The 26,857-nt window shown below is 38.7% G+C and overlaps 1 protein-coding gene across 1 annotated transcript in view; it reads left to right on the forward strand.

Annotated features, from left to right (window-relative positions):
- SLC24A4 (solute carrier family 24 member 4) overlaps positions 1-26,857 on the forward strand; it is a gene marked incomplete at its 3' end in the record, with an annotated part of 87,692 nt that overhangs the window by 37,585 nt on the left and 23,250 nt on the right. The window contains exons 3-10 of the mRNA XM_084287210.1: positions 15,646-15,722; positions 16,839-16,913; positions 18,963-19,047; positions 21,044-21,147; positions 21,930-22,004; positions 23,701-23,726; positions 24,188-24,241; positions 25,247-25,389. Coding sequence (XP_084143336.1) covers positions 15,646-15,722; positions 16,839-16,913; positions 18,963-19,047; positions 21,044-21,147; positions 21,930-22,004; positions 23,701-23,726; positions 24,188-24,241; positions 25,247-25,389 — 639 coding nt within the window. The remainder of the gene's footprint in view (positions 1-15,645; positions 15,723-16,838; positions 16,914-18,962; positions 19,048-21,043; positions 21,148-21,929; positions 22,005-23,700; positions 23,727-24,187; positions 24,242-25,246; positions 25,390-26,857) is intronic.

Genomic DNA, 26,857 nt, shown 5'->3' on the forward strand with positions numbered 1-26,857 from the left:
AGCACTTAATAGGTACCTGACTCCAAATAATAGAAGAGTCTAATTGAAACAGGACTGGTATTACAGCAAAAACTTCTGTAACTATTGGTGTGGATTTGGGCTGATGAACTTACAGAGGCACACAACTTGTGGCCTGTTACAGAATCTGGGTCTCTGATTTGTGCCTTGTAGGTGTTAAGAAATGCAATGAAAAAAAAAATGTTTCTGTTTTTGTTGAGATGTACCATGCACACAATTTTTTTTCTACTTTGGGATCTTTTGTCTAATTCTAAACTCATAACTAAGAACAATGTTGTACGCTTTATGTTTGCACTAGTTATGTCTCTGAACCTTTGTAATTACAGAAAAATTTGTGGGCTAGAATCTTAAGCTGATGTAAATCAGTAAAGCTCCATTAACTTTAGTGGAGTTATACTTCTTGTTTTCATTATTAGCCCTTCAGCAAAAATATGGTTAAGAGACGAGAGTTAAAGAAAAGAGAGATTGAACTGAAATGAGTTTTACTGGAATTTGTTATGTCTGCCAAGTACAAATATGATAAAATCCCTATGTTGACAAAAAAATAAAAAAATCCATACAATTATTTTGCTCACTGAACCATTTAAGCTGTTGATTCATCTGCAGACCCATTTCAAAATCTCCCAACTGTTAAATTTAGGGAAAAAAAAAAAGCTGAACTGAAAAAAACGAGCTGTTACTTGGTCATCTGCCCACTTTGTATTAAACCAAAATGTATGCAGTAAAAACAGGGAGAGGCTTGTCTAGTGGATGGAACAACTGCTAGAAATCAAACTGGTATGTATCATCCCAATTTTGGCATTAACCATCCCATGCGGTTGGGAAAATCATTTAGCTTGTGTCTTCACTGCAAAATTAACTTGAACAATCTATCTCAGATTAGTTTAGCATAGATGTGAGTGATTACACTGGAAAATAACTCAAGAACTTCACACTATGATTGAATGACTACAGAGAGGTTGCGTTAGTGGCCGATGAGAAGTGCTCTGACTAGTGCTTTCTGACAGCTTGACTTGAAGCACTGCCATGCTCAAGTAACGGATTGTTAAAGGTATAATCTATTATTAAGCAAGAGAAGTTTACCAGGTCTTACTGTTTTACAAACCAGGTGCATTCTGTGTGCAGTACCTGATGATTACAAGGTAGCAGAAGAAAGATTTTCCCAGAACAAGAGAATAGGAAAATGGAAAGAAGCAAAATTGAAAATTCACCTGGTAACGTCCCTCAGTGTTTGTAACTGGCTTGCAAATTCTTCAGCCCAAGTAAATTAAAATACTTTGGTCAGACAGGTTGCTGCATTCCTCAGCTACATGCATCTAGGCTGTTAAAAGAATGTATTAATAGAACAGAACAGAATAGTTCTGGTGGAAGGGACCTTCAGAGATCATCTGGACAACTGCCTGACCACTTCAGGGCTAACCAAAAATTAAAGCACATTACTGAGGGTATAGTTCAAGTGCATCTTGTACACTGGTCATACACAGACAGTTTGAGGACTTTACTTGTGTTTAGTCTTCCCTCTGACTGGGAAAAAGATTGGTGTTACGTGACGCAGCGGCACTAAGTTAACTTAATAGATTTAGTAATCCAACATGGGCATATAAATAACTTTTGAAGTGCTAGCTCTGGCTACCTAGGCAGGTCGGGTGTGATCAGATCACCTGTTTGAAGCCAGGACTCCTGCTCTGCTTTCATTCCATCAGCTGAACACAGGTGGTGTTTGTGGTGAAGCTCTTCTCCGAGTACTCTCTTTGCTAGTCCATATTTCTTATTTTGTGACCGTGCTGGTCTTTCACATTCCTGCTCTTGCAGCATTTTTCTATCAGATTTCTTACTAGGATTCTGGCTCTGTTTTCTGGCACAGAAGCAGAAATACCAGCCACCACCTTAATTCTACTTGGCAGCCTTTTTTTTTTTTTTTTTTTTTTTTTTTTTTTTTTTTTGCCTAACAGTTTGAGGCAAACATAAATATATATATGAAGACAGAACATATATATAGTCTATGTGTTTCTAATATATATTAAGAGGTGGGTTTTCCTCTTGAATTCAATCTAAACAAGTGGTAGGAGAGCAAAAACAGTTTGGGAACCACCTGATGCAATGTAACGAAGATGATACGTCTGTATTTTAAGAAAGAAGAGCGGTGCAGCATAGTTCCTATCTGGGCAGGTGTGAAAGCATTCTGTACATTTTGCAGCTGGTTTTATCTCACTTGGTTGTACTGCACTGAGAGGCACTGTAAAGTGAGATCAGGGTAACACTGGAATGCAGCCTCATTCACAGCAAGCTAAAAAAAGATCCCTTGAATGAGCTATTTCTAATGACATGGATTTTGCTGGGCACATTTGGTTGTAATTCTTCTTGAGAATATTTTAGATGGTACTCCTAGGGATCTTTTAATTTGCTCTGTATGGTCCTAGAAAGTGCTTTATAATATGTCTGTCTTAAATACCTGCTGCTGTTTGGTGTGATTAGGCGAATGCTTCGTTTTCTTATTTCTTCTCTTGTCAAGAATTTAGTGCATATATTTAACTATTTTTTCCTTCCTTAACTTTCACACAGTGTTTTTTTTCCTTCCATGTTCTGAGACTGCATAATTCCCTGTCTTCATTTATATAGTTATCGTGGTGATATTTATAGACATGATTGTTTCCCACAGGTGTCTTCTTTCTCAGACTCCAGATAAATGTACCTTTCTTGCTTCTCAGCACCAGACAATGTAGTTCAGTGCCTGTGGAGCCAAGTGCAAATGTGCATTGGATGCAAATCCGTTTCTGAGGCCCTGATTTGAGATTTTCTGTTACCCCTTAGTCTGCATGCATGCAATATAGGAAACCAGTGTAGCCCTTTCTGGAGAGGATTCTAGATACCACTTCCATCAGTTTGCCATTCAGCCAATTAAGTCTGGAAATAAATGAGAATCTGCTGGTACTCTTTAAATTCGTTGCAGTTCTCATGGCTGCTCTGGCTTGAGAAGCACTGTTCTTTGACTCGATTTCAGACAGTGTACATGTATGCAGGGTCGTGACAGTGTAATGCTTGTCTTTAGAAAGCAATGCTCCAAGCCCACACCTAGAGTATTTCTGCAGTAATGGAGGAATTCCTGAGCTAGCTTTAAGTGAGCTAGCTGTGGTACACCACTGGTACAGCAGAAGCTCCAGCTGCAACCTAGGTATGTTGGGCTTAGACCACGTGCACTGAAAGTTGTGCTACTGTAGCACCCTCATTGTTAGTAGCTGATCAGGCTAGATTAAACTATTGATGTGTTTTATTAAACTGTTCATTCTTCTGTGCTTCAGTCCTGAAGTCTAAAAAAACCCTTGTGCTAATCTATGCCGTGACATCACTAAATCAATTTACATTTTGTTCTATCCCTACTTTTGCTTTAGTTAATATCACATACTGTTGAAGCCTTTGTCATTGTACTCGGTTTAGCATATACGTTGCTCAGAGTAAAGATTATGTTTTTCCTTTATGTGAGTTGGTATGAGCTTCATGGCAAGATTCATTTACAGATACCAGTTAATCACAGAATAGGATTTCATGTGGACAAAGACTGCACGAGAAGGACTATAAATTGAGGTTGTGGAATTACTGTAGTTTATCTTTTTACCTTCCAACGGTGCTCTCTCCTGCTATATGCCTCTATTCTGGATTTTTATTCTGGAATAATGACTATTCATTTAGAAAAAAAATATCTTTCCCTCCAACAAATCTTACTACTGCTTAATATGCTCATATCTCCAAATCTGTTAAGAAGCTGTTTTTTACTTACCAGATTCCATATCGAATAGTATCTCATTAAAAGCAAGGTTTCTGCCCTATGTGGTAGAAGCTGGGACTGAGAAGTGATCGTTCCTGAACTCCTCCAGCAGCAATTACAGCTCCTGATCATATTTCTAGAGCAAGCAGGAAATGCCCCCAGAAATATTGCCTGGGGGGGGGGGGGAAAAAAGCACAGGACTGGGGAAATCTGCCATTTGAAAAATGATTTATCTAGCAAATGAATCATGACATAGAAGCTGGCCAGTCAATTCTTGGTTGCCTTAGGTGGGATTGCTTGTGTGGAAAAGGTGAGTAGGTTTCAGCCTATGGTAAAAGAAACATGTTGGCATCATTTTACATCATCGGGCTTCTGACGATGTAAACCACATGCTGACACACACATGTCTGTGACTGCTGAGCTGAAGCATATGAACAGGGGAGTAATGCTGCTAATCCTGCAGGTTCAGGAGGCGTAAACCTGGCCCTGCAAAACAATTGTGTGCTTAAAAGGAAAACAAAACGTCCATGGCACTTTTGTTTCATTTGTCTTCTAGGATTAATTCTTTTAGATTTTTTGGGCTTGGGCGCTTTTCTGCAAACACAAAGGCTAGAAGCAGATTTTTTGTTTTAAATGAAAGCCAAGGTTCTTACATAACTAACTGCCTGATTCCAGGGCTTTGGCTTGAGGAAATGTAAAAAAAAAAAAAAAAAGCAAATATCATATGGTTTACAATAAAGTAATGAGAATTGGCTACACCGCATGAGCATGGCTCAGAGGGAGAAAATGTTGTGCTTCTGTTTGTCTGTATGAAAATGAGATTTTCAAATCACCAAGGGGTACTTGGAAAAAAAAAATCCTAAACGTTTGACTCCAAAGCCTGAATTCTTCATAAATTCTGGGTTTTCTAATGCTGCTTTTTTTTTTTTTTTTTTTTTTTTTTGAGAGAGAGAGAGGTTATGATGTGCAACTTGAAACAATTTTACAGAATTCTGCTTCCTTCCAAAATAAAAGCAAAATTCAAAGAATTAATCAGCTGACCTCAGCTTGTGGTATTAACAGCCTGCTTTTTGTAAGAGCTGGGCGCAGGGTCCACAGTGAGTGAGTTCTTTGAAAATGTTGGCTTGTCTGTGCTGAACCTTTTTGGGAATCTGGCTCCAGGAAGGTCACCTGATGAACAACCTTAGAGGGGTTTCCTTTGCCTTATTATTGTGTCTTTGTGTTTCCCCTGTTCCTTCTTGATTGAGGGAGCTTTTTGGATAAAGCACATGAAAATGCACAGTTGGAAACAATCCTGAATTGTCAGGGAGTGGAATAAATGTTTCAAGAGGTCTTTTTACTTCTGCCTTCTAGCATTTTCCTTCCATAACCAGAAGGGGGAAAAACACATTAAAAAACCCTCCTTAGTATAGAAACTTGAATATAGAAACATTATCCATGCCTGACCTTATTTTATACCCTTCTCTGTTTGGTCTCTGTAGGCCTGACTTTTTAAGTCTTCTGTTCCTCTATTACCTCTTGCCTGTTTGTTTCTAGAAAACCAGTCTATTGAACTTAATATCCACTTGGTAGAAGACATCAGCTATATCTTTTGTGCTATTTCAACTTGTAGAGCAACACAATTTTCCTGGATGGCTAAAATTCCTGGTTGGATTGGATGTCAGAAGAAGGAAAAAACAAAACAAACAAAAAAAAAAAACATATATTTTAAATGTTTTATTTCATTTTCTTTTCCATGCATTTGGGGAAAAAGAATGGTGTGTGCCAATACAGCTGCTTTTAAATGAACCATGCTGCAGCTTTTACTGAAGTAGAAGGGATTCAAAAGCCTGTTATTATGCATTAACTGTGCCGAAGGCACAATAACACAGTTTCATTTAAAGTGCACTTCTATTCTGAAAGATAGCTCTGGCAAAAAGACCTCTTGGGGTTGCTTATTTCTTCCTTTTTAGTGTTTTCTGTATGCAATCTGTTCACTTGTCAAGCAACCGGGGAGCTTTTTAGCTACCAGCAGGTCAAACTTATTCTGTGGTCTGCCTGTGATCAAGTCAAATTTTGCCAGTTTGGATGGGGCTGTCACTTCTGCTGTGGATGTGTCAGGCAGGGAATAGCCTCACGTCGGTGATGTATACCATAATATTCTGTGTTAGTTGAGGTGTCTCTCCAGTAGGTATGAGGAGGTAGTAACACCCTATCTTAGTCACCAAAGAAAGCTAGGAAAATAGAATTTTGTTGAATAGAGAAATATGTTTATAGTGAATGTGCAAGTAGAAATGTTCATTAAACAGCATCAATGGTGTTTTCTAAGGAAAACTGTTAATTCCTTGTACTCCAGGTATGTCTGTTCATACAAATAATCATCTTTCATATTCAATCTAACACTGTTATCAAGCTTTTCTTTTTGACTTTGAAGGGCAGTTTTAATCCCATTGTTACAAGGTGTCACTGGAATAACAATACAGCCCAGAGTTAAAATGGATGACATGCCAAACGAAACTCTCCAGATCTTTAAAGAGAAAGGAGGCTTCAGCCTTGGGCCAGATTCCCCCTAACTGATCCATCTTACTTGCATACTGCAGCAGCCCAGAAGAGAGGTTCTCTCAGCTATGAAACTCTGCTGTGTAGAGAAATCTGTCGAAGACAACTTCTGTGGTGGCTGTTTCTTGCACGCTTGCTCAAAGAGTTGTTTTGGGAGCAAGGCAGGAGGCAGTGGTCTGCTCTGACTGTCAGGCTGTCCTCCAGGCAGAGTAAAACAATAAAGATAAAGGCAGCTGCAGTGTATATTCAGTGAGAAAACCAGGGAGTTACAGCCCACCTTCTGCAAAAACCTCATTCTTTTGTGCCAAATGGAGTGTTGTTTCAAAGGGGCTTACTAGTCCGCAGTGTCTTAAATTTGTTATACTTTCTGTAATCTTTTAAGTAAGTGCCACAGCGTGCCTGGTTGATTTTCAAAGCCCTCTGGTATTGAAGCCAGACTACCATTTTCCCTGGTTTTACAGCTTACTAATAGATTTTTACTGAAGTCCTCGCAGACGTTGCTGACATTGCAGACACCGCAGCCTCTCCTTGGCAGCAGACTTCTGGCTTTGTTGCACAGAGGTAGCAGACGAGGTTTGTAAATGGATAGGCTGAACAGTGCTTTCTGTAACAAGAATAAATGCTTTCCATCCTTTAGTTCTGGAAGATATTTTAAAGTCTGAGTAGGAAGAAAAAAAAAAAAAAACACAAAACTGAGACCTCTTTGAACTTGAGGTTATGTTACAAACAGCTCATAGAAAGCAAGTGATGTTTGATCCTCCAGTCTGCTTCCAGCTGTAAGGTTTGCCTGTGAAAAACATAGGAATGATTTTTTTTTTTCTTTTGGAATGCCAGGCCTTTTAATAACTGGTTGCCTCCCATATGAACTGTCCTTTCATATGGGAATCACAGTACAGATAGTTAATCCACTCATCAACACTTCTCCAAAACATTTTTTCAAATCAGGTGGTGATCTTGCCAGGGATCTACCTTTCTGTGTGGATTTAAGGACACAGACAAGCGGAGTCCAGAACTCTGCATAGCCAGATGGCTTCCCCCTCAGATAAAAAAGCCCATCGGCCAGAGAAACCATCAACTTTCAGGAAACAAAAAATAAGGGAAAAGTGTATGAGAGAGGGGAGGTGGAAGGTGTAAAGTTCAAAGTGAGAAGCCAGAGGGATTAAATCCGAAGTAGAAAACAGTTTCTGTTAATGGCTGATCTCTGTAGTTAATGAACAGAACAATCATCGGGTAGTCCTTTTAAGGCTTTTTACATTATTCCACAGTGGTTATTCAGTCCTGAATGGATTATAAACCAAATTTTTCTCCCCTAAGATGGAAACTGATGTATCTGCTGAAACACCACTAGTGCTGGACCCTGCTACTGTCTGAACCGCTGTGGCATCTTTGGCTCAGAGTACTGTTAACATAGCTCAGGCAGGATGAAGTAGTAATTTTATCACACACACACATACACAGGAAAAAAAAAAAAAAAGTTGAAAAAAGGCTGTAATATCCTGGCTTAAGAACATGAGGTGTACAATAAAAGGGACAACAAAGGGGTAATTGATAGAGGTTTGGTGTCCTGGGATGGTGTTTTGAAGAATACATGCATGCTTTGGGGAAAAACCATTACTGTGGTCGTAGCAGATGTTTGCTGAGTTCAGAAATTCTGTGATTAGTCACTGAGACCAACAGCTTATTTCACAGAAGCACAAGCTAGCTGTGAAACTGAGGCAAGTTTAAGGCACGACACTACACTGAACTCAAATCTTTTAATGTAACGTGTTAGACTGCACCAAAACCAGGTGTGGGTAAGTTCCCCTTTGTTCTGCACTAATTTGGAAATGTTCATGTTATTAGTTAATTTGAGTGGACTTCACTGAGATTATGAATTGTGGAAGATACTTTCCAGGAAGGTCCCAGATGTCTTCTGTGGGACTGCTACTTTGCAGTAGTAAGGTTGAGATGCGGCTGTGTGAAGGCAACAGGCCAACGCTACCCATAAGAGAAAATAAAGTGAGATAACTAACTGTTCCCAGAAAGGAAGGGAAACTAATCTTGAAGTAAATGATCTCTGGTTCTTTAAAGGCAGCTTCCAGAGGGCATATTGTCTGGAAGCCAGGGGAAAAATAATGCCGATCGCAGACCTTGGGGACCTTTTCGAATTACCTTGAGGACATTAAAAACATTAACGCAAGGCTCAGTGTACATGAAATGATACACTCCGATGTGCTGATGCATCCTCATGTTACAGTACTTGTGCATCCATGTGTCATCCCTGACTCCTGTGTGTCATCGCTGTCTCCCCAGCAATTTTCTTTTTGTTGGCAGATAATTGTTAATGGTTTTATTTTTTTTGATCCTTTGACGTTGCCTTAATGAGTGCAAATACTTTCCTTTTTTTTTATAAAAGAGAGAATAAATTAAATACAAGTCCAGGCGAGGTATTAATGTTATTTTTTATTATAGCTAATCCATTCTTGTGTGGAAATTTTCCAGTTTCATACTGATGGAAGGAGAGCTTTGAAGGATATTTCATTAATGCACCATCCTATTACAATACATACATTAAATGGATTTAATAGTTTAGAGTTGAGTCAGTTATTTGCTTCATAAGCTGCCACTTACCATCCCACAGATAATCCTATTTGGCAGGTCTCTTTTAGTTGACCAAGGCAAATTGAATTACTATACTACAAAGATAAAAATTTGCTCATAATTTCTACTGTTTGCGAGGTGAGGGCTATGGAGGAGGATTCTGACTGTGCCTCCTGCCATCTGGTACTTTGCCTGGAAATAGAAAGCTTGATCTTTGGCTTCGCACAGCATTACACTGATTATGCACAAATGTCTCTCACAAAAGTTAGGAGGTGTTTCATCTCCTTTTGCAGCCCTTTGCTCATAGGCTTTGTTGCTGTTCAGGTGGTATCATCTGGGAAAACAGTGTGCTGAAGAGTTATCTCTAAAGGAGTTTCCTTGCAGATTTGTTACAGGCAAATGAGCACATTGCTTTGAGTTGTCCCTTCCTAAATTGCTCTAACTCTGGTGCCTAGATTAGTATCCAGCAGAATCTGAGCTGATTTGAGGGAAAATCCACATCCCATCCTGCTACAGAAAACTGGAAACAGCTGTTAATGTGAGTGGGAGCTTAAAGCTCAGTAAATCGTGCTTTTTTATTTTATTTTTAAATTTTATTTATTTATTTATTTATTTTCTGGATGACACCCAGGATTATTAGTGAATTGTGGTGGGTTTTGTTTTCTTTTAGTTTTGCTCGTTTTAAGACTTTTATGTTACTAGCTTTCATGTAGAAAATGACTTGCTGAGTATACTGTCTTCTCCCCTGACACTTCAGAGCTAGCAGCATGTTAGCGAGTGGAGTTAGAAAGGGTTATTTTAAAATTTGAGTTGTATGTAATGTTTTTCATGAATTTAGTTTTCAAATAATTCTGAAAAAAAAAAAAAAAAGTTTTCAGGTACTGTGGCACATTTATGATTTTCTAATGACTATTAAAATTTCCTCTACCATTTTAGGGAAGTAGTGTTAAAATGGAGGACTTTACGTGACACATTTTGTATGTAAGTACACTAGTTTCTGTGTGATATTATGATCTTCAGGTTGACTCCGTTTCAACTGTTAACACTAATGCATAAATAAAACAAGTCAGTACTTTCCTATGAGCATAAGGGTCCCTGCACAGAGTACAGAGTTACAAATTAGTGTAAGTTACAGTTCCGAGGTGGCTGTCACAAGTTCACCTCTTGGTGTACAATCTGCTGGCACATGGGCAGCAGCTAACGATGCATCACCTGCATGAGAGGTACCCACAGAAGCTCCTATCTGCACGCAGTGAGGAGCTGGTGTGCCACAGCTGAGGCACAAATCCACGTGCTGGAGTGCAACACCAGGCCTTAGGAAGATGCGGCTCTGCAGTGTAAAAAGGGAATTGCACAGAAATAGAAATACACTAAGTGTGGAGTTGGCTAAAGCTGCTTGCAGTGCTTACACAAATGGCATGAAATTGGAAGATTCAAGCTGGCTTGTGAATGTGATTATAGAGAGAGTTTAAGTGAAAATGCTTAATTCTGCCTCCTGTCCATCCTTCCTCCCTTACATCTCTGCCCCGGGTGAGTCCAATGGTGGACACCCCTGGTAGACAGGGGTACATAGCACAGTTCCTAAATTTAACGTGTCCTGAAGTGTGCCCCAGGACGTGAGTACCAAGATGCAGGCATTAAAAGCAGAAGTGAATTTCTGTGTATGTCATTTGCCTAACCCCCTTCCTTGCAGAGGCAGAGTGGAGCCGGCTGCATGCGTATTGTCAAGGAGCTACAGCTCCCTTCTCCCTGGGAGGAGAAATTAAGGGGGTGTGACAGGCTTGAACGCTTAGCAGGTATTAAGAGGCAGCATGTTCCTTGCCTCTGCAAGTAAACCGAGAGCTGATAAGGTGAAGAAATCACGTGTTGAGGCAGGTTATAAAACCACCGCTCCACGTGGCTGCTGAGATGTTCTGTCGGGCTTAGGAGATTTTGAAGTTTGACTTTGCTGGCAGGCTGCCTCGCGCAGTGTGCACAGGGCATGTGGGAGCAAGGCGCCGATGGCCCCAGCAGAAAGCTGCTAACAGCCTGAGCACGGGCAGGTGTCCCTGGCGTGCCCGGGTCATCCCTGGCTGCTGCAGGCCACATCTGCACCCCAGAGCCATGCAGGCAGCTCATGCCCTGCAGCTGCTGCTGTGTTCGGCTCTAGGCATGCTGTTTGCATGCCTTGGCCAAACATTTGCTTCTTAGCCGCAGGCAGCTCAGCCAGAGCTTTATAGCAAAGGTGAGGCATCCTTGCTGTCGGGGCATAATCAGGGATTTTTTAATGTTTCATCACTCAGAGAAAAAGGTGGCAGTGTCACCAGTGTCATGCTGGTGGCTGGGTAAGCTTTCTTTGTTTCCCCACACGTGTGGGGAGAGGGAGCAAGGTGCAGACTGATCTCAGTTCCAAGATAGATTTGGCTTTCTTGGCGCCCTCCCTTCCCCCTCAATAAATCTGTGCGTGATAAGATGAGCTGCAGGAGTCATGGGTTCGCAGCAGTAGCAGCAGGATAAATATTTCTGTATTTCTAGCTGATTTGAAGATGATTGGTGTATGTTCTCCTCCTTTTTTTGGCAAAGGTTAGCCCCATTAGATGTACCGCTCTTCATTTCAGCTCCTCGTCCCATCTGTTCTGTCTCTTTTCAGTGGAAGCCGAGGAGACGCGGCTCCCACTCGGGCTGCCTGATAGCTCCGTCTCCCATCAACGAGAAAATATCTTGGTGTGTAGTGGAGCAGTGCCCTCCTGCACAGACACGTCGGGTCGCACCGTGTGGGCAGACCGGGCTCTCGCAGGCTGTGACAGTGGCACATCCCCAGGGACGGCCTGTGGGGATGAGAAAGCACCGCTGCCCAGGTATCAGGGTGAGGAACCAGATGAACCCAAACAGACTCTGCCTGAGCAGCTAGGTTATAAGAGCAGTAGGTAGGAAAAATAAATCCATGTTTAAAATCTTAAAAGTTCGATAACAGTCAGTAAATAAAGGAAAATACATGTAGGTAGGGGATACAGAATTTAGAGATGACCATCACACTAAATTTATGATTGTCTGGGTAATACTGGGTAATAAAAACATAAAGCAAATACTTTTGCTGAAAAACTCCAGAGTTTGCCTTGAAACTCACTGGCAGGTGGCCTTTTCATTAGAGAGGGAATCTTATTCACCAAAGCCCAGATTCTTGCTTCATTTCCCTGACTTCCAAAGATGGTGTAGTGTCTGTATACGGGCACCATGGTATTACATCAGTTCTGTTAAGAGAGGAGCATTGCCTTTGAGAAAAGCGGTCTTTGGGTTAGTTGAGGTAAAAATACCTCTTTGAGGCAAAGAGATATTTATTCCAAGTAGTCATTTATTAGAAATACAACAGCGCCTTACTGTGTACAAAGCAAACCGGTTTGCAGTGCAGCTGGTTTGCTTTTGCTTGGCGATCAGAAGCCTGGGCTCATTCCTCTCATCTGGTTCTTACTTCCAGTAGCAGTAAGGGGAACCGTGCTTCTGGCACCAGGCACTCGTGATGGTGGGTGCAAAGATGTACCCCATGTTAGTGTTATGTTAGTATTGCTAGACACTCAGGTCTGCTTTTTTTTTTTTTTTTTTTGAGGGGGGGAACTGTATTTTTTTTTTATTTTTTGTGGATGCCCCATCCCTGGAGGTGTTCAAGGCCAGGCTGGATGGGGCTTAGGGCAGCCTGGTCTGGTGGGAGGTGTCCCTGCCCATGGTGGGGGGTTGGGACTGGATGGTCTGTGAGGTCCCTTCCCACCCAAACCATTCTGTGATTATGATTGACGATTTTCTCCCAAAGAAGAAGACTCCTTAATGCTTTTTTAGTTAATTATAATTTTAGTTAACATGAATTGTTAATAGCTGGATATTTATTTAAAACCACATGCTCAGGGCGCTGATTAATTATTCGCATACTTTATTTCATGTGTTGGGGAATAATTCCTGTGAGAAATTTTGCTTTTGGCAGCTAGTGTAGCCGACAGGAAGTGCTTAAATTTGATGATATTCCAATATTACCCCAAAAGGATATTCCTCCCTCACTGCCATTTTTTACTATATGAATTTTACTATATGAATTTTACTATATTGCATGTAACTATAATTGTACAGTATATATTTACAGTACTGTGGATATACATAGTAATATTGTAATAAGTGATATAGAATATTAATATATTGCTGTAGGGAACCTGGTTGGCTGTTACATGTCTATAAGGTTCTTTTGGCATTGCAGATCGCTGCGTCTTGGCCAACAGTTTGTGGATTTTCCTGCACTGCCTTCCAGTAACAGTAAGAACGTCCACTCTAACTGCAGGGTCTCAAAACTACAGTGCAACCAGTTTTCTCCCAGTTACTTTTATATTTCCACTATCATTTCCCTTGTTTTAGGGTACATGATGAAAAACCTACATGATAGGAAGATGGTTTATTCATATATTTTTATTTTAGAAATACTTGAATTTGTTTGGATTGGTGGGCAAATGTCTCTCATTTGTAGCGTGGCTTGCCTTTGTAGAGCAATTCTGTTTTGTGAGGCCACAAATCTCTTCAGAGTGCAGATAACAGGGCATGATGACTGGAGATCTCTAGCAACGCAGACCCACTTTCTTGGAACTGCTGCTCAATACTGATGTGCTGATTATCTTTAGGCATGGAAGTACTCTGTGTACTCTTGAACAGCATTGTGTTATCCACGGAATGATTGAGTATTCTTGTGCTATTGTGCTGATGCGTTTGTGTGTTTATATCCACTGTTCCTTTCATTTTTCCTGATTACAGAAGGAGGACCAAGAATAGAAGATTGACCTATGATTTGGAGTATCAGAAGTATTTAAACAAAATTTATTATAAATATACATTTATAACAAATGTATACATATACATTTTTTCCTCTGAGATTTAAAAGAAAAGATGAACCTTTATCTTGGGAAAGCTCTGTTCATCCTATTAAGTGTTGATATTAGTTCCAGTTGGAATACAACAGTAAGAGCAGGTCTTATTGAAAAGCCAACTGAAAATCCGTAAAGGACTTGTAGTCAGTCATCATTGTGGAACTTTTATTTTATGCTAAATACTTTACAGACTGTTAGTAGTTTTAAACAAAACTGTAGCAGTTTTCAAATAATAGGATGGAGTATTTAGAGAGGTTTTGTAAAATGACAAATTTGACTTTTGGAAGGAAGGTGACATTTATGTATATAAGAACTTAAACATTGCCTGCTGCCAAAATGTCCATTCAAAAACAATATATTTGTGGTAGTGGACACTAAGCAAAACCAGATTAAATCTTTACCTTGGCATGCAGGCACTGTTCAAGTCTTTCTCAAGCCAGGCACATGCAACCTGTACAGATGAGAAGGGCCATTTCTATATTTATATAAAGCTCAAAGACTGAGGAAGTGCAAAGTAATTCAGGTCTGAAACTAGAGGATCTTCTCACTGCAGCTAAGAAATACAAGTGTGTTTGGTGATTACAGGTAACTCAAATTTAAGACACTCAAAAGAAGTTTAGACACTCAAAAGAAGTTTAGCCTTCAGAGGGTCACAGTGCTCTGAATTTGCATTTCCTGCAAATTCAGCTGTTTTATAGTTCTTGAAATTCGGTATCTAAAAACATCACCCAAATTTTTGTGATTTTTTTATTTTAATTTTTATGTTCGTGGTTACTGTTTGCAAGATTGTATCAAGCAATTGAGAAAATAAGCCAACTGAAATTGAAAATGGATCCACGTTAAGTAATATATTGTACTTTTCTCAAGCTTATCTTTAAGCTCACAGACTTGAGTATGGGGAAGATGATCATACGTCACCTCTGTTTCCTTCGCCAAGTTTCAGTATGTTATGCTAAGTTCTTAAGAACCTTCTGAAGCTCACCTTGTTGTCAATCTCTGCAGTACAGCTCCTTGGTGAAAGTAACACCTAGTTCTGAATAATAATTTAATGACTTCAATGCATTTTGATTTCAGTGGCTGAAATAAGTTTCACCCTTAAACATCTCAGACTCCTGCCTGAGTCACTATAGATCTCTATTCCTGTCTGTCTTGTCATCCTGGAAGTTGTTATCTCATATCTTTCTTCAGCTCTTTGATTTATTTGTTGTCTTTGTCTCCAACATCTGGAACCTATTTTTTGTTCTGTTGCCTCTGTGTGTAACACAAATTCTTTAACTGAGCTCCACGGATCTTCACTGTCACCCAGAATCAATCCCCAGTTGTCTTTGCACATTCCTATGGTCCACCTACCATTTCTGTTTCGTCCCTTCCTTTGCCAGATATAGATATTAGACTTTATGAGAAAACACTTGAAATCACTTTTAATCTTTGTGAAACAGTTTGTTGTTTGAACTGTGGAGCTGCATAAAGGTTTGTATTAAGAAACTGGTGGAGAGTTACAATCATTGCACAATACTTCAGGGCAAGGCACACTTAAAACCAAGAATGTTATTTCTGGATGGGTTTTTGTGCCTGTGGTGATCACTTCGGAAGTGTATTAAGAGGAGACACAGTAAAAACAAGGCAAAGAATATGAAACTCTTAGTACACGGGAGGTTGGTTTAAGTGGTTGGAATGATAGTACTCAGTGACACCTGAGTATCACTTCTCCGTTTCTAATAGAGAGCAGAAAAGAGATTCTGAGGTGGCAGGCTGTAATGTACTAAACTGAAAGATACATTCATGTTTGGTCATATATTTCTACAGATGTTATTCTTCAGTCTTATAGTCATTTATAGATGCTGTAAAATATGTATGTTTCTGTTTCAGCCATTAATGAATTTCCTGAAGATGTATTTACAAATAAAGAACGGCAGCAAGGAGGGGTTCTGCTTCACATCATTGCTGTAAGTTTTCTTCTACTGTGCTTAATTTTTGTTTTTTTTGTATTTTTTTATTTTTTAAGATGTCAGTCATCTTAGTGCCCTTACTAAATAGACATCTGTATTAAGCAATCTAATAATTTGATTTCATTCTTCTGGTATGTCTATATGGTACAAATGCTCAAAAGGAAATATTTATTTAAGAAAATGACGCGGGTCTCAATTTTCAGTGTCTGCACATTCATCCTCTTGGAGATAAAATCCTGGGCCCATGCATCACAGAGGGATTTCTTCCACTGACTTCTATTTGTTTGCATTTCATCTTACATAAACAGAGTTTTGAATTCCTTTGTTGATGACATCATCCACGATATGGAAGATTCTTGATTCTCCTTCTTTTCTATTGTGCCTCTATGCAAAAGATGCAATTGTAATATAAAACAAACAAACAAACAACAACAAAAAAAAAAAAACACCACCAAACTGAATAATATAGAAAAAGTCATGTGGAGGTTTATATTTTATTACAGAAAAAGCAAAACAAATAAGGCCTGCAGGGTCCAGCTTTCCTTTCCAAGCTCAGGAAAAAAGAAGCTGTTTTTGATGGGTAACAGAAGGATTAGGCCTACTATGTAAACAAGAAACATAAATCCACGTAGGACAGTGGGAGAATCATGTGTATGCATGAAATCAGGGTCAATACTGAGAGGTGTGGTGCAATGAGCCATGGTCACTTACTTCCAGGTGTGATTATTTCTTTTGTGTTGCTAATCAACAAGGTGTTGCTTTCTCTTCAATTATTGGTCCAATAATCAATTGAAAATATTAGGGAGGAGTACGTAACTTGGTAAAGCCCTTACTGGTACTTTGCTGTCTGTGAATTCTTTTGAGGCACCCTGTTCTTACAAACTGTGGTATGTCATATCCTAGGGTCTAGAAACCATTCTCGTCCTACATGTAACCCTGGTACAAGAATCTGCTTTTATGCTGTAATTTGATCAGCAGAGATACTTTTATTTGGAATAGGATAGAAAATGAAGCTATATATTCTTGCTAGTCTGAATAAATATAGCATTGCCTTTTTCTTATTTTTATGTAGAGGAAGTATCTGAAATATTTCCTGAATTTATTTTCTTACAGGCTCTGTACATGTTTTATGCTTTGGCTATAGTATGTGATGACTTCTTTGTTCCATCCTTAGAGAAAATTTGTGAGGTATGTTAACAGACTTTATTCCTCTTTTGAAAATTCACTTAGAGAACATCAGAGAACTAAACATCTTGTGCCTCCATTGTTTGGAGTTCCTTCCTCTGATTTTTTTGGCCTCAGTGCTTTTCAAATGATTTGGGCTTTCCAACAAAAATCTAACCTGCGGTCTGGGCATATTGGTCCCCCAATTTGCCACATTTGAAGAGAAAAATCAAGAGATTTAAGGTGATCAGCTGGCAAAATCCATTCTTAAATACCTGAAGCATGTAGATAGGATGGATATGACATATGGATGAATTGAGTTTATTGCTGTACTCCTAGTTTTGAAATTTACTTGTGAAAAAAATCATGCATAGACAAATTAATGTGTTGGCTGTGCAATTTTAATTGCACATCTGCCACTGTATCAGCATGGGAAAAGTGCTTATGTGTCCTAGGATGAAGTGGAGAAAAGAGAGAAAGGATAGAATGCATAAGAAATGCATATATTGGTTTGATATAGAATGAGAATACGTATTTTTATGTCCAAAAATTTACTAAATGTCTTTACATAATTGTTGAGAATATGTTGTAAAATCACGTGTAGGTTTCTAATTAAGGGAGATGATCAGAGAGGGTAGAGTTTGTACTTGGCAAGAAAACGTTATGTTAAGTAAGGCTTTGGTGAACTACTACAAAATGCATACAAAATACAAAACCAGATTTTGTTTCCATTTTGATGGCAAAGTGGAAGACTCATCTCCTTCACTTTTAAACAAGTGCATATGACCATTTTCTGAAAAACTCCTGTAGCTAGCAAGGGAAGTCTATTTTCGTATGGATAAATGCACTGAATTCCAGTTAATGTTACTTGGAGCCATGTACTTCTACTTATCAATAGAGGGACAGATGGAAGAATAAAGGAGGCAAGAAGTATCAGCAAAACGTTCAATAAGGATCCTTCCCTTTTCAGATGTTCTTCTCTTCAGCACGTACCTTATACACTATATTTAAGTTGTACCAGTTGAATTGTACCAATTAAGTTGTAATTGATCTCTCTAAAATATCATTGCCTCTTTTCTCATATTCTGCTGAATACTGAGACAGCTAAGAATTCAAATAGTTAGCATGCTTATGTTTGAGCTCCTTCAGCAGTATGACTGGTTAAAGATCACATGGTAGAGTAAGAGCTTATGTTTCTGTTTTTTCAGGTTCTGTAGGATGCCATTTTTATCAGCTTAAAATGTTGCATACTGACTGAGAAATCCACGATTTCTGTACTTGTCCTTATGTCACTAACCACTTCTCTGTCCTTGGAAGAGAGGTGAGGTACTAACAATGAGCCTGGAGACTCTCAAAACAAAAAGCTTCTCCATGAAACCTTCTTTATAGTTCAAGGGAAAGATCTCTGTATGAAATTGATGCAGCTCACTTGTGGAGTTAAATGTTTCTACTGGTCTTAGAAGCCTGAAGGATCTATATCCTATTAGAGCTTAAGAGAAGACACTGTCATAAAAATAGATCTAACTGCTGTGCGCAGGCCTCTCTGTGTCTAATTGGACTAATTTTGTGTGTGTCAGTGGACTCACTTTTGATTAACACAGTCGTAAGTGAAGACAGAATTAGGCCTGCTGTTAATAAGATTCATTCACAGAGATTATATTTTTCTCTTGTCAATTTTGAAATTATAGAGACCCCAGGAATTGGCCTTAATTCTTGAATGATTGTGTTTAAAGTATCAAAAGTGAATTCATGAATGCAATTTGAGTTTGCAATCTTTCTGAGTCTGCAGAAATGCTTTTCTCTAATCAGCTACAACTAAGCCACAATCAGATAATGGGTTATTTATAAGTACATAGTATTTTCTGATACCTCGCTGGCTTAGGGTAAAAACATTTTACTTGTCCAAAGTCTATTTGCCTTCCCAAGAGGCAGTGTCTGTTTCTGTATCGCAGTGACTGATCATTCTTTAATAGCACTGTGGCCAAAAATGATGGGCTTCTATCTTTGCAGCTACAGAACTGTGCAATACAGGCAAAGTACCAATTGCTTACATAACCAAAACTTCTCTTCCAGAAACTACATTTGAGTGAAGATGTTGCTGGAGCCACATTCATGGCTGCAGGGAGCTCCACGCCAGAACTGTTTGCATCTGTTATAGGTATGGAGACCACACACTAGTTTTCATGAGATTTGTTAAAAAAAAATCGGCAGCAGATCAAGAAGAGGTATCCAAAAGTAATACTATTCTTCTGTCAATTTATAATCAGCAATTGCAGCTGTCAGCTAGTCTGTGGTTCATGGTATAATTAACTACTCAAAATATCTCATGAAACTGTGAATCTCCTCTCAAAACACAGGGAGGAATGGCTGATTCTGAGCATAGGAAGTAAAAAAAGAGATTTATTGCAGTCCCCTGAGAGAGAATTTGAGGTATTTGATGCCTCTTTTGCTTCTTTCTTCACAAATAAAGGGAATTAATTTTAGCAAGGAAGTAGGAGAACAAAGAACAGTGAAAAAGAACAAATTAATGTACAGATAAGTCAGATCTGTTAAGTCGGAAGGACATGATGTTCTGTGTACATTACTTACGGATTTTTTCAAGTAATCTCTGTACTATTAAGGATTATTTTTATAGAAAGGAGGTCTAGATGGCAAAAACAGTACCTATTAAGAGAAAGAAGGGCATTGGATTACACTGGTAGGGAAGGAGGAAAGCAGCAAATATGATACATCTGTTTTTAGTAAAGCTTTAGTATTTTTCTGCTACTATAGTGACTGACATTCTTACACACTTTAGGGGAATACAGTCTAAAGGAGTGCACTGTATTATGTCTAAATTATTAAAAAGCGGTTTTCAAATATTAGTAATTAAAAGCTAGATTTAAAGCTGGAGATGGATCTCAAGACATACTAAAAATGTCATAAATAACTTATTTTTATGAATAACTGGAGTGAAATGATGGGAACTAGATGGAAGGCAAAAACAGGATGAAGAAAGATCGTGATCAATTTGAAATCAACAAAATGAAGTTTAATATCAGCAAATGAGAAGCATAAAAGAAAGGGAAGTGAATATATATGTAAGGGGAATAATAACTGGTTGGAGACCTATATATCTAACAGCGCCTTGATGTATTGCAATAGAAGCAGGTGTTGAGGAATAGTTGATGGTGGGATGTTGCAAATAACAACTGATTATATGTTGGGCCCATTTATAAAGCCTAAGTGTTATAAATTATCCTGCTTTGCTCAGTTCTGCTAGACAGCACTTGGGATATTGCATCCAGTCTTGTTACTGTGCTTCAAGAGAGTTGCAGACAAATCAGAAAAAGTGCAGAGATGAGGAAAAAATGGTAAGATGTTCAGAAATTATTATATTGAAGTAAATCTTGAAAAAAAAGGTGAGCGTAAGTCTTTAAGTCTCTCTTCAGTGAAAGATTTAAAATACAAGTAAGATACAGTTTCTAGTGCATTCAAGTTATCTTCTGTCCTGTCACAATGCTGAAGATTACTCTAGGTAATCCATGGAGATCTCTTCCAACCCTTAATTTTTGTCATTCTCATATAATTATGTTACCAATAGGTATTTGAGGGATTGATGTGTTCAGTACTAAAGGAAATGTGAATGTTGGTACTAGAACACATTAAGTTTGAATCCTCATTGCCCATTGAAGTCAGAAGGCACACATGACTACACACAGATAGCTATCCATTTTTTTTAGGAAAGAATCTATTATTACCATGAGACGTTCCGAGAAGATGCTAAATATTGAATGCCTGAGAGAAAGGTTTCTGTGCCTTGTTATACTGTGTGAAATGAATTTCATGCTCCTGATGTGATTGAAAATGTTTTTCACTCATTTGAATGGATTATTACACCAGTAACAGCCAGCCTGTGAAATGCAGGACTTAGTGTAGAGCTACCTAGCTAAGAAAATTATTTAATTTTAATAAGTATATATGTGTAGAGATGTTCAGCCAAAAATGGGGAGCTGCTAGCTAGACTAAAACCACAAAATATTCTATGAAGAACTGAGCATTTATTATAAAGCTTGTTTTCTAAAAATTCCAAATGATCTGTTATTCTTGGGTAGCACGTGTTCTGAATAATTGCCTGTGGCCTAAAAAGAATGCTTATTTTGCTCATTCTGCAGGTGTATTTATCACTCATGGAGATGTAGGAGTAGGGACCATTGTTGGTTCAGCAGTTTTCAACATCCTCTGCATTGTTGGTGTCTGTGGACTGTTTGCAGGACAGGTTAGTAAAATGTGTATGTTTGTGGAGTTCAATTGCTTATATTTTAGGTGTTTGCGTGATCAAATATTTAAAACATATTTAACATATTTAAAAAAAAATAAAGAAAAAGAGAACCATTAATTTCAACAAACAAACAAACAATAAGCTGGCATGGGGAGAAATGTCAATTTTGGAAAGAATTTACGTATACCGTGCAAATAGCAAATGTTTCTACAAAGTTCAGCTGAAGTTTCATCACTCTGAACATGTAGTATACAGAGGAACCTGATTCCTTTTCATACAAGACCATGTCCACAATGAGCTGATCAGTTGCCTCTGTTAATCCTTCCTGGTACTGATTGTGATCAAAGAATCTGGGACTCAGGCATTAGGTTTAGTCTATCTACCCAACAGACTGTTAGACTGTGTATCAATTCTGTTCTGTATGAAGTCCGATATGTCCACAGCTGGAATGAAGTGGGAACCATTGTTTTGCTGTACTACAATGAATTGTACTTCAGAGTTGAAATTATGGCAAACTAAAATATTATTAGTAAAAGAAAAAACAAACAAACAAAAATTTATTAGTGGAAGTTTCTATATGATTTTTGTCAGTGGTGGTTATCATAGATCTATTGTTTAACAAACTCCTATTAGCATAAAACTACTACTTGTTCCAAAATTGTTAGTTGTAATTCTGCTCACAAATTCTGCTCACATACCTAAGTGATTTCAAGGTGGAAACCTCTGTTTTGTCTTTAGAATCACTTAATTCTGTTGTCTAAAGCTGTGATATTTTTCAGGTGGTTTGTCTCACCCAGTGGGCTGTGTTCCGGGACTCTGTGTACTACACGTTATCTGTTATTGTACTTATTGTTGTAAGTAGTTTTCTTACCAATTAGAGTGTTTCATTGCTTGAATTTTTGGAGACCAATCTGCCAAGCACGCTAGTAAACAATTTTTTCCCAGCTAGTTTTAGTGGCATCCAGAAGTGAGTGCTAAGCTCTACAATGTGATACAAATATGAAACCTTCATACAGCCCCACAGAATACATGCCCACCACATCTGTCAGTGTCCATTCATGTTGTACCTACAGCCTGTAAAGTTCTGCAGACTAGTAGGCTCTTGTTACATGGTGCAGTTAGCACTCTCTTCTGACTGAGGGGACCGCTAGTGGAGATAAAAAAAAAAAAAATAATAATAATTTAAGCTGCACCTCTATTTTAAATAGACAACGCGGCTACACCTTGCTTCTACAGTAGTTTTATTTTACAAGTTCAGGGTAATTTTTTCTAAATAGAGCAATGTGAGGTATCACTTTGTTTATCTACAACAGTGTAGTAGATCCTGAACATATGCTTTTATAGTGTCCGGTAGCAGGGAAGGGAAGAAAGTCTGATTTGTAATAAGTATAGATCACTAGCAGTCCAATCAGTTACAGGAGCTACACAGCATCATAAAAGCATAGAATGGTTTGGGTTAGAAAGGACCTTTAAAGATCATCTAATCCAACCTCTTTGCCATGGGCAGGGACACCTTCCTCTAGACCAGGTTGCTCAAAGCCCCATCCAGCCTGGCCTTGAACACCTCCAGGGATGGGGCACCCACAGCTTCTCTGGGCAGCCTGTGCCAGCGCCTCAAGACCCTCAAAGTAAAGAATTTATTTATATCTAATCTAGATCTACCCTCTTCTGGGTTAAAGTCATTACCCCTTCTTCTGTGTGCCCTTGAAAAAAGTCTTTCTTAGAAGCCCTCTAACTACTGAAAGGTTGCAAAAAGGTTTCCCAGAAGCCTTCTCTTCTCCAGGTTAAACATCCACACTCCCTCAGCCTTTCTTTGTAGAAGAGATGTTGCAGCCCTCTGATAATCCTTCTAGCTGTCCTCTGGACCCACTCTAACAGGTCCATGTCCCTCATGTGGCCCCAGAGCTGAACACAGCATGATCATGTCAGCTGCACCACTCAGCTTGTTGTCATTCACAGTCTTCTTGAGGGTGCGCTCAATCCTGCTGTCTATGTCATTAATAAAGCTATTAAACAGTACAGACCCCGGGGACCACTGCTCATCACTGATGTCCACCTGGACATTGAGTCGTTGATTGCAACTCTCTGGATGCAGCCATCCAACCAATTCCTTATTCACCAAATAGTCCTCCCTTCACACCCATATCCCTGCAATTTAGAGACAAGAAGTACATAGGGTGGAGTAAAATGTGTGTAACCACTTGGTCTAAAAGCAGAAGTGAAATGTCTTCCTCTTTTGCTAAAACTAACTGTTAAAAGGACTCAGAGCCATGTTTCTTCAAAATACATGATTTCACTATCATTTGCAAGTGCACAGCATGCATGTCTTTCTCACACTCACACTTTTAGTAAATAATATTTGTAACAATCACTGAAAAGATACAAGTTTGGTGCTTTGGAGCTGTGAAAGTTTTGGTTAGAAAGGGTCCGAGGGGGAAAACTCCAGTAGCTTCTGTGTAGACATGACTGATATTTATTAAATAAATTTAAATGCTTTTCAAGATAGATCAGAGACGTACATTTATGTTTCCTGTTTTTTTCTTCTTCTAGTTCATATATGATGAGAAAATAGAATGGTAAGTTGTATAAGCTATTCCTTAGAGTGCCATATTCACCATGAGACTGATCAGTTAAGAGTTGCAGTGTACCTAGATTTCATTCATGCACCGTGTAGCACATCTGGATTTGACACCTAGGAAGTCCAAAGTATTTTCTTTGGTTATATCTTTTATGATGATCAGGAGAAACTAAGAACATTTTAAAACTTGGAAACATTAACTAAGTAAACAGGCTATACATAAGACTCAACACGTGCAGGGAGTATAACCAAAGTTCTTCTGTTCTTATCCTAGTTGTTAACGTTTAGGGAGGTACTAGGTGTCCTAGAGAACAGTACGAGGTGGGATCCTAGTGGAAGATGCCTGAATTGTACTAGATATTTAATGCACATTCCTACATAAAACTTATGAAGGATACAGCTGTTTGAGTGGCCTTTAACACTTTTTTTTTTCCTTTTTTTTTTTTTTGTCTCTCTGAGGTGGGAAAGCCTTATACTCATCATTATGTATTCATTCTACATACTTATCATGAAGTAAGTGCTTTTCTGTTCCATGTTCCCTTTAAGTGTTGATTGACCATCATTCTTTTGGTGTGTTTTTATCCTTGGCCCTTGACGATGCAACTAGTCATGTTTCTGTTTATGATTCCCTGCATTTTCATGCTTTATCGGTTTTGTTCCAAGTATGTGCTCAGCCAACAGCAAATATTTTCATGCATCCTTTTCATAGTGCACTGAGGTGAAGTAGCTTGTAGAAGCAGTTGAGAGGAAGTGTCATTATACAAAGATTATTGAAAAAGTCCACAGGATTGTAAGTGCACAGCATGTCAGCAGTTACACATACGCTGTAACCTCTGGAGAACAAAGGCAGACAGATAGAAAGCTAAGCATGCACTGATCTTCAAACTATTTCATACAAGATTGTGTATGACATCCTTCTTGTGTACTGTCACAGCCTCTTACAGGAGAGTCAGAGATCTGACTGCTACTGCAAGGATCTGTGAGTCCACCTTTAACTGGAAGTTGCTGAGACTTCTCCCTTGGTGTCCTGCCCTGACAAGCCACCCTTTTTGGGTGGCTACCTCAGGTCTTAGCAGAGTTCATTGACAGCACTCTACAACCCCATCCTAGTGCTAAAATTCTTTAGGTTATGGTCAACACTCCCAGAAACACTCAAGTGCCTGCCATGGGGAACACTGTACTGAGAGAGACAGTGAGGTGAACTGAGAGCTGGTGCAGGAGGAAAGAGCCCATTGTACACTGAATGTCCTGACTCTGAAAACCACAACTCCAGTGTTCTGCCTTCACTGAATCTGCTCGTCTTTTCACATTCTGCTGTATCTCATGAGAGAGGCACAGCTCTTGCTTTGCTATTATCCTGCCAATGAATTGGATAGTCCTTTCTCTTAGCTTCATATTAGTTGTCAGAGAACACGCATCTACGCTTTGCTGCTTGCCTGCATAAGTTGTTCTCAGACACTCAAAGTTTGATGAGGAAATGAAACAATACAGCCTTTTCAGACCGTTTTCCACTTTCAGGTACAATGTGAGGATGCAAAATTTCTTCACGCTCAAAAGCAAGAATGTTGGAAATGGTGACACGGTCAACAATGAGCTGGAAGATGGTAATAAATATTATGCCTCTAGTTGTGATGACCCATCCATTCCATTACTATGCAAAGGTAAGGCTGAGCAGACAGGACTTGGAAAAAGAATAGTTCACAGGATATCCTTTTTATTTCTCTTTAATGCTGATTAAAACAGTGTTATGACTCAATCTTATATACAAATATTTATTGGATTAACTTGAAAATTCAGTCAGATCACCAGTTGAAAAAAAAAATCAAAATGTTATTTTGTGAGGATTGGAGATTCTGAACACAAGCTGCTTTGCACATGGCCAGTTTTGTTTCCTTTTTCTCTCCTGTTCAGTGATGAGCATACAACACTATGAAAGAAATATTTATTTATTTATTTATTGCCAGGAAGAAGGTTATTTTCTCTGAAAAAAACAAACAAACAAAACTAGTTTTGGACTAAGAGCTGAGGCTTGGGTCTTGATGGAAAGACATGCACAGATCAGTGGGCAAGAGGGATTACATGTTGAGTTCAGATCTTCAGGAGACTGGTTTTGACATGACCAAATAGTTCTGCATACATTGCCAAGCACATATGTAAAATTGAGAAATGCAGGTTCTTTGCATTCTGTGTCTTTATCATAAAGGGGAAGAAGATAATACCTATCTTTGGGTACTGAAGGTAAGGAAACATACCTGGGTTGGTTTTTTTTTTTGTTTTTGTAACTTTGTTTTTATCATTGTCTTTACCCCTTCTCTATTCCTTTCCCTCTTTTCTCTGTAGAGCAAAATCATTGCTACATTAAAAGCTCAAACCATATAATTCAGTGAGCTGTTGAGCTACTTTTAATGAGTGAGCTCTCCTTGCTGTATTCTTTGCAAACATCTCACATTCTAGGAGACTGAACTCAGCAGAAATGTAGACAACATTTGGAAAGGTCTTCATTTAATAAAAAGTAGTGGCAAACAGGAATTTATAGCATATGCAGAGAATCCTGCTCTTTCCTGCTTTTAGTGTTTAGATGGGGTTTAGTGTTTCAAGGCAGGTAGTATCAAAGATTTATACAATGACAGCACAAATACTCTGGTCTCAGTTATGGTGTTTAGACAATAGTTTAATATTGATTTAAAAATACTTCTCAAAGCATAATTAAGTTAAGATGTCTTCAAAATATTTTGATCTCATTTTACAATGAATTTTTGTGCACATTGACTGTGACGTAATGGAGTTGGATATGGAGATATGGTCATACAAGGTTTAGAAGATATGTGCTAGGGAATTTGTTACTGATGTATTCCAGTGGGGACACAGGAAAAAGGTGATCCAGCAACAGAATACAGATATTAATGATTTTTACTTTTGAGGTGTTTGTTGGGTTCTGATGTCTTTAAAGTTGACTTAAGTCATACACTTTTAAGATTCATTCCCTACAGCCACTCTGTGGTAAAGGTATGATAACACAGACCGCTTGCCTGTCCACCTATTTCCTTTCTAGGAAATGTGAAGGTTATTTACTGCTTGTGAAGAACATGTAGAACTTCTAGGAGAAACAGCAAGAAAGCTAATGAAAGC

Source organism: Netta rufina, assembly GCF_964035555.1.
Source record: "Netta rufina genome assembly, chromosome: 5".
Lineage (NCBI taxonomy): Eukaryota > Metazoa > Chordata > Aves > Anseriformes > Anatidae > Netta > Netta rufina.